Consider the following 14,787-nt stretch of genomic DNA (forward strand, 5'->3'; position numbering starts at 1 on the left):
ACACAAACACACCTGAATACAGATGCGCACACACATACACACATATAGCAGTATACATATATCAGTGCATATATATATATATTTAATTAGACTGACTAATTTTATTACCACATAATACTTGTGACCAAATGATGCAACCCCAGTTCATAACACTTTAAGTCTTCACAGGCTTAAAGAGTGGCCATATGCTTGATGGTTGCATTACTTCATGTACTTCCCCTCTTACCCTGATGCACCCATTACTCTTCACAAGAGTAACAAGACCTTTTTTGCATTGCTGCAAAGTCCAACCTTTAAGCTATCTACAAAGTAAAGAGATTTGTTTTCTGATTAGCCTCGTTAAGAAGTGGCTTTCTTGTGGCCATGCAATTCCATGAGTTTTTATCACATTCTTATTTGTCTTTCAGCTATGCCCTTTCAGGGGTCTCCACAGCGATTCATTTGCTTCCATCTAACCATATCCGCTGCATCCTCTTCTCTCAACCCAACTAACTTCGTGTCCTCCTTTTACCAATATGAAATATGAGTTCTCATCACATTGTGTGTGTGGAAATGCTCTTTACTCTCTAATGATTTCTCCTGTTGATTTTTTATGTTTTAACTTCACCAAGGTTTAAGTGATTTCAAATTTTTTCTGACCACATTCTTTCCATAAAGTTGTCAGTTTAGGACAGTCCTTCAAGTTTTTAATAATGTGTTGGACAGTTCTTACCCCAATTCCAGTAATATTAGCAATCTCCGCAGTTGTTTTCTTTGCTTGATGTAGGCCAATAATTTAACTCTTGTGAAGCACAGTAACATCTTTGCCATGACCACAGGGCACATATTTTGACATGTCTGTTTAAGAAATCAGAATCTGCTGGTAGCATGTTGATGTCAGATGCCAATGCACACCTTCAAAGGTATTGTGCCTCAATAGGTCAGGTGTTTTGATGGCTGGTTTAAAATAAATTAATACAATAATAAAACATATAATGCCTCAATATGCTTAATTTTAATTATACAAAATTTCTATGTACTGTAACTCTTAAATTAAACCAGGCCATAACTCTACTATAAAGGGATTTTACTTTTCAAAGCTGGTTCCAACTTTTAGGGAACTAAACCTGATAACAAACTGATTAACTATTGTGTGACAAAACCATCCTAATACCAAAACCTTGTTCTGTTAAGTCAATCAATTAATAAATAATTAATCAATAAATAATCAATCAATCAATCAAAACTAACTTTAGTTGAGATTGTAATACTGGGTTGCCAATTTGCACCATAGTCTTTTTAGATAATGTTTTTTTCAATAATATATGTTGTGGGAGGGAGGGTCATTTGGTGTAACACATTCGGCCTTGGCTTTACATTTCTTCTCACAGCTGGACTCCAGACTCATCATGTTGACTACGGTACATTTTACATTTTCCAGTCACAGATTTTCAGTTTCCGAGGTTCCAAGGTTGAGTTGAAAGTGTCTGGAGACACACGACATGGAGGCCAAGGCATTCTGGGAAACGGTTAGAGAAATAAACAATCGCCATGGTTAAGGACACAGAACAAGGAAAGGAAAAGATGAAGGGTGAGAGGAATGGGTGGCCCACAATGAGGGGATAAGTGACAAGTTTTCTCTTTTTTTCAATAGTGATCAATGAGTAGTGTTAATAAATCTGTCTCAGTTCCTCTGATCTACTTGTCTTAGAAACACAACTTTCCTATCAGAGAATTTGCTTTCACCCCATTATCTTATTATCATACTGCCAGACTTTTGGATTTGGATTTATCAGAAAGGTTTCAATTAGCATTTACATCAATTTGCCCATTTTAATTATTTGTTTTATTTATTGTTTCATTTTAATGCCATGTTTGGAAGGAATAACCAGTGTCAGTGCTTTATAATGGTCAGAGGTAAAGCTTTAAACAAGTTATCCAATATTTTCAGGACTGATGAGTTTACACTTTTTTCCCCACTGGTGTCTTATTATGATTAAGGGAGAAACTGTTTACAGCTGTTATAACGAAAGTAAGAACATGATTAAATGTAACTATAATTGGATAAATAGTATGGCACACACATTGCTTTGGTGTGAGAGTTTTATTCCTCTTAGAGATTTGTTGTTTTAGGACAATAATCAACTTGTGTGTTTTAGAAGCCAGTTGATAAGGAGGCTGAGATCGTGGAACCCTACAACTTTCAGTAGATGATGTTTTGTCAGTAGAGGAGTTTAATGGAGCTTGACAGCCTCTTTGCTCTTGTGCACATTTCTCTTTTATGGAGGGGAAAAGACTCCAGCAGTGACTCTCTGCCTCACAGTGGGAATCTGACCACACACACACACACACACACACAAACTGAGGAAAGTATGACTGCAGCGGTGAGAGAAAGGGAGTCAATTGGATCAGTAATAGAACAGAGAGGTTTTATTCATACATGTGCGACTACAAATAAAATCTCAATGTCCTCCCTTCGGTTGGTTGCACAGACCAATAACATTTAACTGTCATTTTACAGTAGTTTATTTCATTTGCTGTTTCCCATTTAAAGTTTTCCAAAATCTCACTCACTCACTCATCTTCTATATCGCTTTATCCCGTATTCAGGGTTGCTAGAACCTGGAGCGAGCCTATCCCAGTAGGCTTAGGGTATGAGACCCTGGACAGGGTGCCCATCCATTGCAGGTCAAGGCGACAGTGCTAACCACTACACCACAGTTCCAAAATCTATATATTTTTATTTAAATACTTTCTGTAAAATTAATCTGTATGTTATTGCATCATCACATGCTGGTAGGAACCCAAGTGCTCTCCCAACATGTCTATTCCTTTTTACACCTTCAGTTTCTTTTGTGGGCTTTTTTCTGTGGCCTTTGATTTTGTTTCATTCATTTATTCATTCTCCTCCTTTAACCCTTACATGATCTTTGCTGGACTTGATGGATTAAAGGTTAAACCGGGTTAAATTTGTTTTTCTATGTTCTTAATTGCAATCCTGCAAGGCTTTTTGCACTCTCTGTTTTAACATTAATTTTAAAGGTTTAAAGGTTGATTGTAAGGACCATAAAGTTACTTTGTACAAAAGCATATGTACACTAGTGTTAGAACCCATCGATGACTGTTAAAGAGTTTATAAAAATACTTTTAAAAAAGCTAAGCTAAAAAGCAGATCAGCTTTAATGTAATCAGTGATTAGTGATCAGTGATCAGACTAAGCATTTTACTGCATATCGTACTGTGTATGACTGTATTTGACAAATAAAATTTGAATTTGATTTTATTATTACAGGTTGAAGCCCACGTACATGGCTGCCTGTCTTTCACTATGGTAGAACTCTCTGTCTAATTTATTCATACAAAGAGATACAATTTTGTAAGATTAAATATAGCAAAACACTATAACACTTTCCCTGTTCTGTAATTGAAGAGTGAATCCCAACTGAGAAATCAGATAAAGATTAAGTTTTGTCTTAAAATGACTCCAGTGCATTGAAATGAACATATACCACTTCAGCGCTGTTATTTCAATGGTGAAAATATGAACTCATTCCAGTAAAAGTATTCAATTTAGCTTTCTAATTAATATCTATTTGTGCGGGTGTTTGTTTACATTGAACAAGTACCTTATTGATAGTTTAATTTAAAGTAGGTTCTTAAATCCCGCACATAACTGTTCATGACATCACTTTTATTCAGCATTTTGATTTCACTTATATCGCAGGTTAAACTTCAGGCAGATACGTTAAGTACAGCAAGTTTCGTTAAATTCCAGGCTTCCGGTTCAGTGTCGATTTAAGACACGCCCACAGTTTGACACATGCGAAGAATGTTATGAAGAGTGATCAGATGAATTGCATAGTCCTTCTTTGCCATGAAAATTAACTTAATCCCAAAAAACCTTTCCACTGCATTTCATTGCTGTCATTAAAGGACCTGCTGAGATCATTTCAGTAATCGTCTTGTTAACTCAGGTGAGAATGTTGACAAGCACAAGACTGGAGATCATTATGTCAGGCTGATTAGAATGGCAGACTTGACATGTTAAAAGGAGCGTGATGCTTGAAATCATTGTTCTTCCATTGTTAACCTAGTGACTTGCAAAGAAACGCGTGCAGCCATCACTGCGTTACATAAAAATGGCTTTACAGGCAAGGATATTGTGGCTACTAAGATTGCACCTAAATCAACAATTTATAGGATCATCAAGAACTTTAAGGAAAGAGGTTCAATTCTTGTTAATAAGGCTTCAGGGCGCCCAAGAATGTCCAGCAAGCGCCAGGATCGTCTCCTAAAGAGGATTCAGCTGCGGGATCTCTCCAAAAAAAAAACATCAGGGACCAACTGATCTTCTGCAGAAAGTATGGTGAATGGACTGCTGAGGACTGGGACAAAGTTATATTCTCAGATGAAGCCTCTTTCTGATTGTTTGGGGCATCTGGAAAAAGGCTTGTCCGGAGAAGAAAAGGTGAGCGCTACAATCAGTCCTGTGTCATGCCAACAGTAAAGCATCCTGAGAACATTCATGTGTGAGGTTTCTTCTCATCCAACGGAGTGGGCTCACTCACGATTTTGCCCAAAAACACAGCCATGAATAAAGAATGGTACCAAAACACCCTCCAACAGCAACTTCTTCCAACAATCCAACAACAGTTTGGTGAAGAACAATGCATTTTCCAGCACAATGGAGCACCATGCCATAAGGCAAAAGTGATAACTAAGTGGCTCGGGGACCAAAACATTGAAATTTTGGGTCCATGCCCTGGAAACTCCCCAGATCTTAATCCCATTGAGAACTTGTGGTCAATCCTCAAGAGGCAGGTGGACAAACTCTAAGAAGTGATTATGATAGAATGGGTTGCTATCAGTCAGGATTTGACCCAGAAGTTGATTGAGAGCATGCCCAGTCAAATTGCAGAGGTCCTGAAAAAGAAGGGCCAACACTGCAAATACTGACTCTTTGCATAAATGTCATGTAATTGTCGATAAAAGCCTTTGAAACATATGAAGTGCTTGTATTTATATTTCAGTACATCACAGAACAACTGAAACAAAGATCTAAAAGCAGTTTAGCAGTAAACTTTGTAAAAACTAATATTTGTGTCATTCTCAAAACTTTTAGCCACGACTGTATGTAACGACATCGCTGAAAGAGCGAGTCATGACCCAGGTACAGACAAAAACTTCCTTTTAATTTTGCGGATGTGAAAAATCTTTCTTTCCAATAGTGCACTCTAGTGGCCAGAGTAAGATGTGCAGTTCTCAAATACAAGTGCACATACAAAGTAGAATATCAAGGAAGGTTTTATTTTCAAAGTTAAATCAAAATGAAACTTTTACATTCTAGATTTATTAAAGTAAAGTTGAATATTTATAGTTAACAGCTAATGAAAATCCAGTATCTTAAAATATTAGAATATTTTCTTCAGCTCAGTGGTCCTGTGGCTGCAAAAACTTAAAAAAATAAAATAAAATAAAATCAGCGCCCCTCCACAGTGGGCGAAGAGGTGTTTCTGCTGAAATGCTGTTTTTTTTTTTTTTTTCAAATATGGCGCATGGCCAAACAACTCCACTTCGGTCTCATTTATCCACAGCACATTGTTGCAGAAGGCTTGTGGTTTCCTCAGATGCAGTTTTGCGAACCTCAGTCATGCTTTTGTTTCACACTTTTGTATTTCTCTCAGCATTGCAGGCTGACCTGGGTGTGAGTATGCTGGGATGTCCACTCATGGGAAGATTGGCAACTGTTTAGAATGATTTCCACTTGTCAAAAATATTTATCACTGTAAAACGTTGAACTCCAAATTGTAAAATATATATATATATATATATATATAAGTTTGCGGATTGATGTGTAGCAACAGTAGCTTCTCTAAGACGGTTATGTCTTTTCCTCTTGTCATTGCTCCAGACTAGCAAACTGCCAAAACCTCAGATTTTCTTGAAGTCTGCACACCTGCTGCTGATCAGTTAATCAAGGGCTGATGATTGGCGGCACCTGGCTGGAACTAACCCTCTTAAATCCAGTCAAAGCGGAAGGTAGTACTTAATATCGCACAATTTTTTTCTTTTTCGACTGATTCTTCTTAAATAAGGAATTGCACTGTAAAAAAAAAAAAAAAAGCTACTTGTATTTGCCCAAAACCCACTATGATCAAGGTGATTTTTTTTTACGCACACAATGCTGGTTCCCTCTGCTGGAGAACCTTGGGTCTTACAGTTAACCTTTCACTACCAGAATATGGGAATGTCAAAAAATACACGGTAAAAAAGTAATAGCTAAAACGCCCTGAGCTTTAAAGGCTATCAAATGAGAAGCTACTTACTGCATCTGTTATGTTTAAATAACTTGCTAGCTGACACATTAACCACTACAATACAACTAAAAGCCCTTAACCATTTGCTTAGTTCAATTCTGGTGGTACCTTATTTATGAAAATAATACCCCACAGCATTGCAAAGTTGGAAGCTCAACATTTAATACTAGACATGCAATTTCCCCTGAACAGAAGCACTTGAGAATTACTCTTACTAGTTTTTATTAAAATGCAATTTATTGCTTCTGAATATAACATACCTGGACAAGTAACAGGATTTAGGACACTCGCCTGTTAATTAAAAAAATAACAGGACGCACAAACTTTATAAATCATGTTTATTTAAAAATTGTGTCTTCCAAAACACACAAGAAAAAGGTTGTTGGAGTTAGTTACCTTCCAGACACTGGCTGATCTCTACAAACCAATAAGGCAAAAAACTAATAATAATAAAAAAAAAAATACCCCTTCTCACACAGATTTAAGACAGTACACAATTTAACCAGATTTCAAAAAGCCCAAACATATTTTTGGGCATGTTTAATCGTTCATCTTTTATAATATGCTTTGTACAGGTTATGGTAAAACACACCTAAAGCAAAAAAAAAAAAAAAAAAAAAAATCATTTAGAGATACTTTAACAAAAACAATAAAAAAAAAATATTCACATTTCAACTTTCCTCCCACAAAATTGGGGAAAATATGAAGATGCGCACGGATGAACAGGAACATTTGAGAATGCACAAAGCTTTCAGACAGAAAAAGATGGACGCTCCATTAATTAATGAGATGCTGGAATGTCCAAAAGACCATTCAAGCAGAAATACAGTTTATTTGGAAATATAAAAAAACAGAGTAGTTTTAATCGTCAAACTTTATCTTCTTTCCTTGAGGTCTTGGTCCACCTCCTCCACCTCGACCACCTAAAAAACAAGTAAAATAATTTTTTGTTAATTATTAATAACTGACATTTGTTGCTTTATAGTATTTGTGTTATGTTGCCATGCAGAAATGTACAGGACATTGCTGTAAATTTAACACAATAGCCCTTGTAACTCTATTACCTCTAAATCCTCCTCTTCCGCCTCCACGATATCCTCCTCCTCCTCTCCCTCCTCTAAATCCACCCCTTCCTCCTCCTCTTCCTCCAAATCCACCCCTTCCACCATCTCTTCCTCCAAATCCTCCGAATCCTCCCCGTCCGCCGCCTCTTCCTCCTTCTCCTTTCGGCTTGGCATAGTCCAGAGTCACTTTATTTCCATCTATTTCTGCATCATCCATTGCTTCTTTTGCTGCTTTGCAGTCCTCCTCACTGTCAAAGTCAACAAAGCCGTACCTGCCAAACAAACAAAGTCTTCGTTACAACTTTATCAAAACAGGGGTCAACTGCCATGTGCCATAACTGTTCAAAAGATGAATCCCTGTTCTCATTTATTTCAGCTACAAAAAGCTATTTTTCACAAAAGTCCTATCCTTACATTAAACAGTAAATGAGTTATACAGACAGTTGTCTCACATCAGACATACGCAACTCCCATCAAACAGACGAGACTCGTGTTAATAAGAGTGAGAGTCTACTTCTCATGCAAGTTCACGCACTGCCACTGTCAGGCAGAGAGGAGCTCATGAGAAGATTCGATTGTAAAGCTTTTTGAAAGATGTTTCTAAGCAAATCTATCTAGTACAACAGTAAAACAATATAGTAATCCCCCATCACAGAAATGTATTGACTCATCAGTAATATGATCCGAGGTATTTAGCAATAAACAATTTACCCTTTACATGATCCTGTATCTTTGTCTGTGGCGATTCTGGCAGCGACAGCGCCCTCAAACGCATCCCTCAGGGTTTGATCTGTCGTTTCGTCTGACAGGCCTTTAACAAACAGTGTTTTTGTGGGTCCTGAAAAAAAGGAAATACATATTAAAATTCTTGTCCCATATTTTTTTTCCATGTATTGGCAGAACTAAATAACTAAAGCAAGTAATTGCTATTTATCAATAATCTCAAAGCTTCTGCCACTGACATTACTTCAGACTTTTAGATTACATAGCCATAGGGCAAAAATATTGATAGTTTTTCCATATTAATGAACACTGATATTTAATTATTTGTCCAGCCATGCAGTTAAATCATGTGGCCGAGCTAACAGTTTGGGCTGTTCACTTGAACTGCACACTAGCTAATGAAAGTGGGTGACTATCCTGAACAGAACAGGGTGTCCGACTAACCTGATCCTCCTCGTCCACCGCCTTCTCCTCTGTTCTGGCTGAACTCTAGTCTGATGCTCCTGCCTTCGATGTCTGTGTTATTGCATGAATCCATCGCTTCCTTGGCATCATCTGTGTTTTCAAACTCGACAAAGGCAAACCTGAAATAAAGCACAGCAGCACAGTTAAGTAATTTCAAAGATATTCTTAATACTAAATGTGTTATTGTTCCTAGTGACAAGAATTTGATTAAAAGCATGCCACATCAGGACTTCTTAAAAGGACTATCTTAAAAAACAACATGAGAATTCAGTAGACAAAAATGTTCATCATATGTGGCATTAACAGTTTAGTTACTTGGTGCAAGTAATAAAAGTTTTATCACTTACAGATGGACATTATTTCGTTTTTCGGATTAAATGATTAAGTTAAGAATCTCAGATTATTGCCTACCCTTTCGGCCGGCCATTATTCTGTGGTATTCTGATAGCGACGGCTTTCTCAAACACATTCTGAAGGGACTCTTCTGTGGCACTGAACGCTAGATTATTTACAACCAGAACCTTGTTTGCAGGTGCAGAAGCTAAAGAGAGTAAGAAAAATAACATGTTATGGATGTTTCTTACAAATTCCAAAATGCGTTCTTGCACTGGGAACACTTAAATGAATAAACATTAAGAATAAACAACTCACTCACCTGGTCCTTTGCTGCTCTGTCTGCTTTTGGCACCTGTAAAGTCCACCATGATTGATCGGCCCTGAACATCTGAACCCTGTGTCTCCTCCAACATTTTCTCAGCGATTGCTTCTGTCTTGAATTCAATGTATGCAATTCTGTGCAGAACAATAAACTGTCAATTATCTGTGCATGCAAATTAAACCAGAGACTCTAAAAATGTTTTAGTATTTACTGCATTTCGCTGATGTGCGTTCACACTCACTCATTCACACACTATCAGTATATCATTTATAGGGTGTGGGAAACATGGTGCCTAACCCAGAAGACTGGGGTACCACGCGACACTATACATCTTGGACAGAGTGCCAATCCATCACAATGTGCACAAACATTCACGCTACAGGCAGTTTGGAAATGCCAATTATGCTCATCTGCATGTCTTTGGACTGTGGGAGAAAAGCAGGGTACTTGAAGGAAACCCATCAAGCATGGAGAAATTGCAAACTCTACACACAGACCCTTGAGGTGGGAGGCCACAGTACTAAACAGTATGTCACCATGCTGCCTTAGTTTTAACACTACGGTATATTCTAGTTTGCCAACAGGTTAAGTTTTAGTTCATTACCCTCTGCTGGTGCCATTGTGGCCGACAGGTATCCTGATATCCATTGCTTGATCGAAAATCTCTTTCAGGTCATCTGAGGTTGCAGAGTATGGCAGATTTTTCACAAACAGCGTCCGGGCATCTCTCTCTGCACACAAATCCGTCAAATAAAATCAGCCAAGTGTTACTTTTATAATAAATCAGATTTAATCGATTAATGTGTCACCAGATCAGTACTTGACTATCTTTGAACCATACACATACACACAAGTGCATTCAGGAAACAAAAGTTTCATCATATCTGGTTTCTTCAATGTACAACATTGTCCCATGCTGATAACAGTGTACTAAATGTTAACCCTTGTTTTTTATACATGATAACACAATGCAAAATTACCCTTTTTGCTTTCCTGGGAGTCTTCTTTACTTCTGGCTCTGTCTAGTTTGATTGCAAGACCCATAAACTTCTTCCCGCTGAGGCTGAGAGCTTTCTGAAGCTCCTCTTCTGTGGCAAAGTCGACATAACCAAACTTCCTACAAGAGAGTGTCATTTTTAGCAACAGAAAAAGTTCACAAACAATATAGCTACTCTTAAAAAAAAAAACTGCCATAAAAGTATGAAATTATTTAATTAATAAATGAATGCAAGAGTAAATAAAAGATTCACTTACTTGGAGCCACCTAGGCGAACATCCTGAATCACAAGACCCTCTTTTTTGAAGAATTTACTGACGCCTTCTTTAATTTCTTCAAAACTCTTCTCGGAGTTCAGGTTACCCATAAATAAACTGAAAGCTGGGGGGGGGGAAGGAGAAAAAAAAAGTTCAACATCGCTGATGACAAACTGAGACAGGCTATTGTTACTAGTTTGTAAGTGTTAAAAGTGCAACTAGTCTTTAATGAAATTTTGTTTGAACAAAAACAACTGACTAGTAGCATTACTGTATTCTCTTTAAACATAGCACTTTTGAATTCAGGATCCTGAACCGTTAGGTGTTTCAGTTTTATACAACAGTATCAATTGATATTAATGGCATCATTCGAATGTGTTATTGTTTATACTGTAACAACTTCAGAATGTTAACAGTAAAGCCAAATCTCCCGGTAAAAGCCTTACATTTTTTAAGTGTTACCAAATAAATAACTAATAATTAAACACTTATTACTAAGTGAATATTTATTCAAACACTTAGAGGCAACCTTACCTTCTCCATCAGATTTGGCTTTTTTAGCTGGCGGTGTTCCTTTCTCCTTCTTTACATCAGCCTTTCTCTTTCCTGGTGTTACAGGAGCAGCTGCAGTTTTGAAAAGACATGTTAATATATTTAAAAAAAAAAAAATAAAAAGCACTTTTAAAATGATCTCACAAATGGACTATTAAAACACTATAACATCTCCAACAGGATATCCTAAGCAAATCAAAATAAAATTAAATATCAGTATTAGGTCCCTTGTGAGTCATCTGTGCACTCGTATTCAAAATACAAAAAGATAATAAATATAATAATCTAATATTTTAAAAATAAAAACAGTATATTTAATACTTAAACATTTAAAAGGCATTTGTTTACTACAAAGAAGGAAAAATCTCAAATGCGAATAACAGGCACTGTTTTTTTTTTTTTACCGTCTTCATCCTCCTCCTCGTCATCATCATCTTCCTCGTCATCATCATCATCGTCATCCTCCTCCTCCTCAGATTCCTCCTTAGCCTTTTTCACTGCTGCTTTTTTGGCTGGCGCAGGTGTTGTGTCCATTTCCTCTTCCTCTGACTCTGTATTAAAATATAACAAGCGTTAAATAATGCAGAGATCAAACAAATACTGGTGCTAAAACAAGAATTGAGCACATCAGAGCAAACACCACATCACATACAATCAGTATTAAGTCCCTAGTACTCATCATCTGTGCTCTACTATATATTTCCCCCAGAGAGAAGCAAGTGAATGTTTTATAGACTAAGGGAGAAACAATGACTTAAAAAAAAAAAAAAAAAAAAAAAACACACACCATCATCCTCCTCTTCATCCTCAGACTCCTCTTTAGCTGGAGCTGCTTTAGCAGCAGGTTTAGGAGGGGCAGCTTTACCACTAGATTTAGCAGGGGCTGCTTTTTTAGGAGGTGGAGCTTCCTCCTCTTCTGATTCATCATCTGTTAAACAAATTAAACATTTAGAATAAATGTCTGTGGAGATTCATTCATCCAGGTAGAAGTTTCTTTTAAATAAAGTGTAATTTACAAAACCACTGGACTTACAAACTTACTTAAAAACACAATTTAGAATAAACCGACACTTAGAATTAAGGCTTTATATGCTACAGTATATGGAGATGTCTATTTAATAAAAAGCAATCAAGTATTATCGATTATTCTGTATTATACCATCATCGTCGTCATCATCATCATCATCATCAGACTCCTCCTTTTTTGCAGGAACTGCTTTAGCCTTCACAGGTTTTGCTTTAGCAGGAACGGCCTTAGCGGATTTAGCAGGGGTCTTTTTGGGTGGCTCTTCTTCTGTAAGGACAGGGGAGAAATAACGCTATAAACATATTTGCATTGCAGTGCAGGTTTAAACTGCTAACATTAAAAGTTAGGACATGTACCAGATTCATCATCGTCGTCATCATCATCGTCTGATTCCGCAGCTGCTTTCTTGGCAGGTGCTGCTTTAGTGGCTGGAGCTTTAGCTGGAGCAGCCTCTTCCTCTGATGGTAAGAAGACAAAAAGTTAACTTTCGATAAGGTTCATGCTTTTACTTGGAACTTGCTAAATCTGGATATTACAGTTAAATCATGCTATACCACTAATCCCACTAAATAGACAAGCTACTGAAATCAGTTTTGATTAGCAGTGAAAAAAACCCCCACACAACTGCATACAATATACATACAAATTTAAAACATTATGGACAACACACCAGATTCATCATCATCATCCTCATCTTCACTTTCTTGCTTAGCAGGGGCTTTTCCATTTTTCACTCCCTTTACTGGAGCGGTGTTCTTCTTGGCTGCAGCTTTGGGTGGTGGGGCCTTAACAAAAATAAATAAATAATTTAGGCTGTTTTAATCATAGCATACAGAAATATACAGACAGAAATTTACACAGTATGGTTCATTCAAAACTCACCTCTTCTTCATCACTATCCTCCTCGCTGGACTCTTCAACTTCCTTTGGAGGTGGAGGAGCCTTTTTCTTTGGGGGCGCTTCCTTCACTTGCTTTTTCCCCGCCTGCAAATATATACGTAGAAAATATGATTAATATATTTGCACTATGCTAACATGCTAATGAAACTTAGATAACTGTGGTATCACTTAACATTTTCATAGCACTCAAATTCAGTTATTTGTAAAACGCTCCAAGTTACAGAATGGTAATACAAGGTGCATTTTATTTTACTCATATCTTAGAAATGGCAGAATTGGCTCAATAAACATGTTCAATGACAAAATAGGCAGTCACAAAAACTAAATAATATAAATGATAAAACAACTAAACTTTACTGCTTTTAAATTGCATATAAACATAAAAAATACGTACATAAGACATTTTATAAAGGTGGGACGTTTAAAATGATGCACATATAAGGAACAGTGTCAAAGTTTAAAACAACTCCGATAAAAATCAACGTGCACAAAGGCCACGTGTGATCAGGGACAAACCCACGTGGGCTCACGGCACGCATGGCATAGCATGCTAAGCTAACCAACACGCCACAGCAGCAGAACAGAATAAGTCGGTCATTATTCTTTTTTATGGATATTCCACACAGAGATTAGGCGTTTATTACGCTTATAGTGTGTACAATAACCTTAACGGGCGCACAACATTAACGCGCGTGCATTGACGAAATCGCGCAAGCTTTTTTTTTTTTAACCTTAATTGCAGTATCGTTAGTTAGCTCCGGAGCAAAACTTCCCCAAGGCTATAAAACGATGTTTATATTAACATTTATATTAAGGAAAGAACACCTAAAATAATTAGGGATCAAGCAAGCATGTTAATTGCAATAACAGCCCTATTCATGTGGATTTAGATTACGAGCCAACATTTGCTATTAATCAGAGAACAATTTTATTCGACCGTGTGACATTTTTAAACTAACCTCGTGTCAATGGATAATTAAACATTTAAAAAATATACTAGTCACATTATTTTAAGATTGCTTCAATTTCTGTTTATTTTAACTAGCACAAAAAAAGCATCAAGGCCCCGAATCGGCCATTTTAAGTTTAGACTTATTAGATTTGGGGACAATCTCAAATGGCGGTTCAAACCTGATTCACGTTCCCTACAGCAGTGTTGGAGTTTTAACTTATACACACTCTGTAGGAGCACTACCGATACAACAGGCGGCCATTTTAACACTCAGCCCTTGCCGGTTACGAACATGGCCAAGGCCGCTCAAATCTGAAGCCACCATTTTTTTCTTAGTGCAATATGGTGGCGTATTAAGGCTTTTACACACACCTCTTTAAAATATACAGACTGAATGGAGGTGAAATTTAAACACGCTGCTAAGGAATTTCTCAGGAACTTAGCCGAGTTTAAACTTCGACGAGAAGATTTCATATTAAAATTTGTCATGGCATTAAAAAAAAAAAAAAAAAAAAAAAGATTGCTTACCTTTGCGAGCTTCACCATGGCTGGGAGGTGTTTCACTGAAACACGATAATTAGTTTCAACGAATCTTTCTTTTTCTCCACAGGTCACACGTGGGTCCCTTCCGCAGCTTGGTTGCACTTGGTAAGAGAGAGGATGCAGCACGGCGAGGCTCCTCAACACGTCTCCTCCCACTCACAGTAACCGCTTGACAAACTAGCGACAACTGACAGAGGGAATTGTGGGAAATGAAGTTTTTGTATTTATAAAAGCTCATCAGAGAATAAATAATAACGATGTAAAAGTTAAACTGGGAAAACGTGTAGTTTTATTTACACGCGTATGACATGTTCCGATATTTGTACCACAATGTTAAACCTTGTTTATAAAAT

The 14,787-nt window shown here is 37.1% G+C and overlaps 1 protein-coding gene and 1 non-coding gene across 2 annotated transcripts; both read right to left on the reverse strand.

Annotated features, from left to right (window-relative positions):
• Nucleotides 1–6,619: 6,619 nt before the first annotated feature.
• Nucleotides 6,620–14,581, reverse strand: ncl (nucleolin). Its single transcript, XM_053513805.1, has 17 exons — nucleotides 14,420–14,581; nucleotides 12,922–13,023; nucleotides 12,710–12,824; nucleotides 12,396–12,497; nucleotides 12,172–12,306; nucleotides 11,800–11,940; nucleotides 11,417–11,563; nucleotides 10,995–11,084; nucleotides 10,461–10,584; nucleotides 10,187–10,323; nucleotides 9,811–9,937; nucleotides 9,204–9,340; nucleotides 8,960–9,089; nucleotides 8,528–8,667; nucleotides 8,072–8,198; nucleotides 7,361–7,632; nucleotides 6,620–7,219 (listed from the first exon to the last, which is right to left on the reverse strand). The coding sequence occupies exons 1-17, from the start codon at nucleotides 14,435–14,437 to the stop codon at nucleotides 7,158–7,160; spliced, it is 2,106 nt and encodes a 701-aa protein (XP_053369780.1). The 5' UTR covers nucleotides 14,438–14,581; the 3' UTR covers nucleotides 6,620–7,157.
• Nucleotides 11,635–11,701, reverse strand: LOC128543522 (small nucleolar RNA SNORD82). Its single transcript, XR_008365744.1, has one exon. It is a non-coding gene; the product is annotated as a small nucleolar RNA SNORD82 (small nucleolar RNA).
• Nucleotides 14,582–14,787: the final 206 nt, after the last annotated feature.

Source organism: Clarias gariepinus, chromosome 15, assembly GCF_024256425.1.
Source record: "Clarias gariepinus isolate MV-2021 ecotype Netherlands chromosome 15, CGAR_prim_01v2, whole genome shotgun sequence".
In the NCBI taxonomy this organism is placed as follows: Eukaryota; Metazoa; Chordata; class Actinopteri; order Siluriformes; family Clariidae; genus Clarias; species Clarias gariepinus.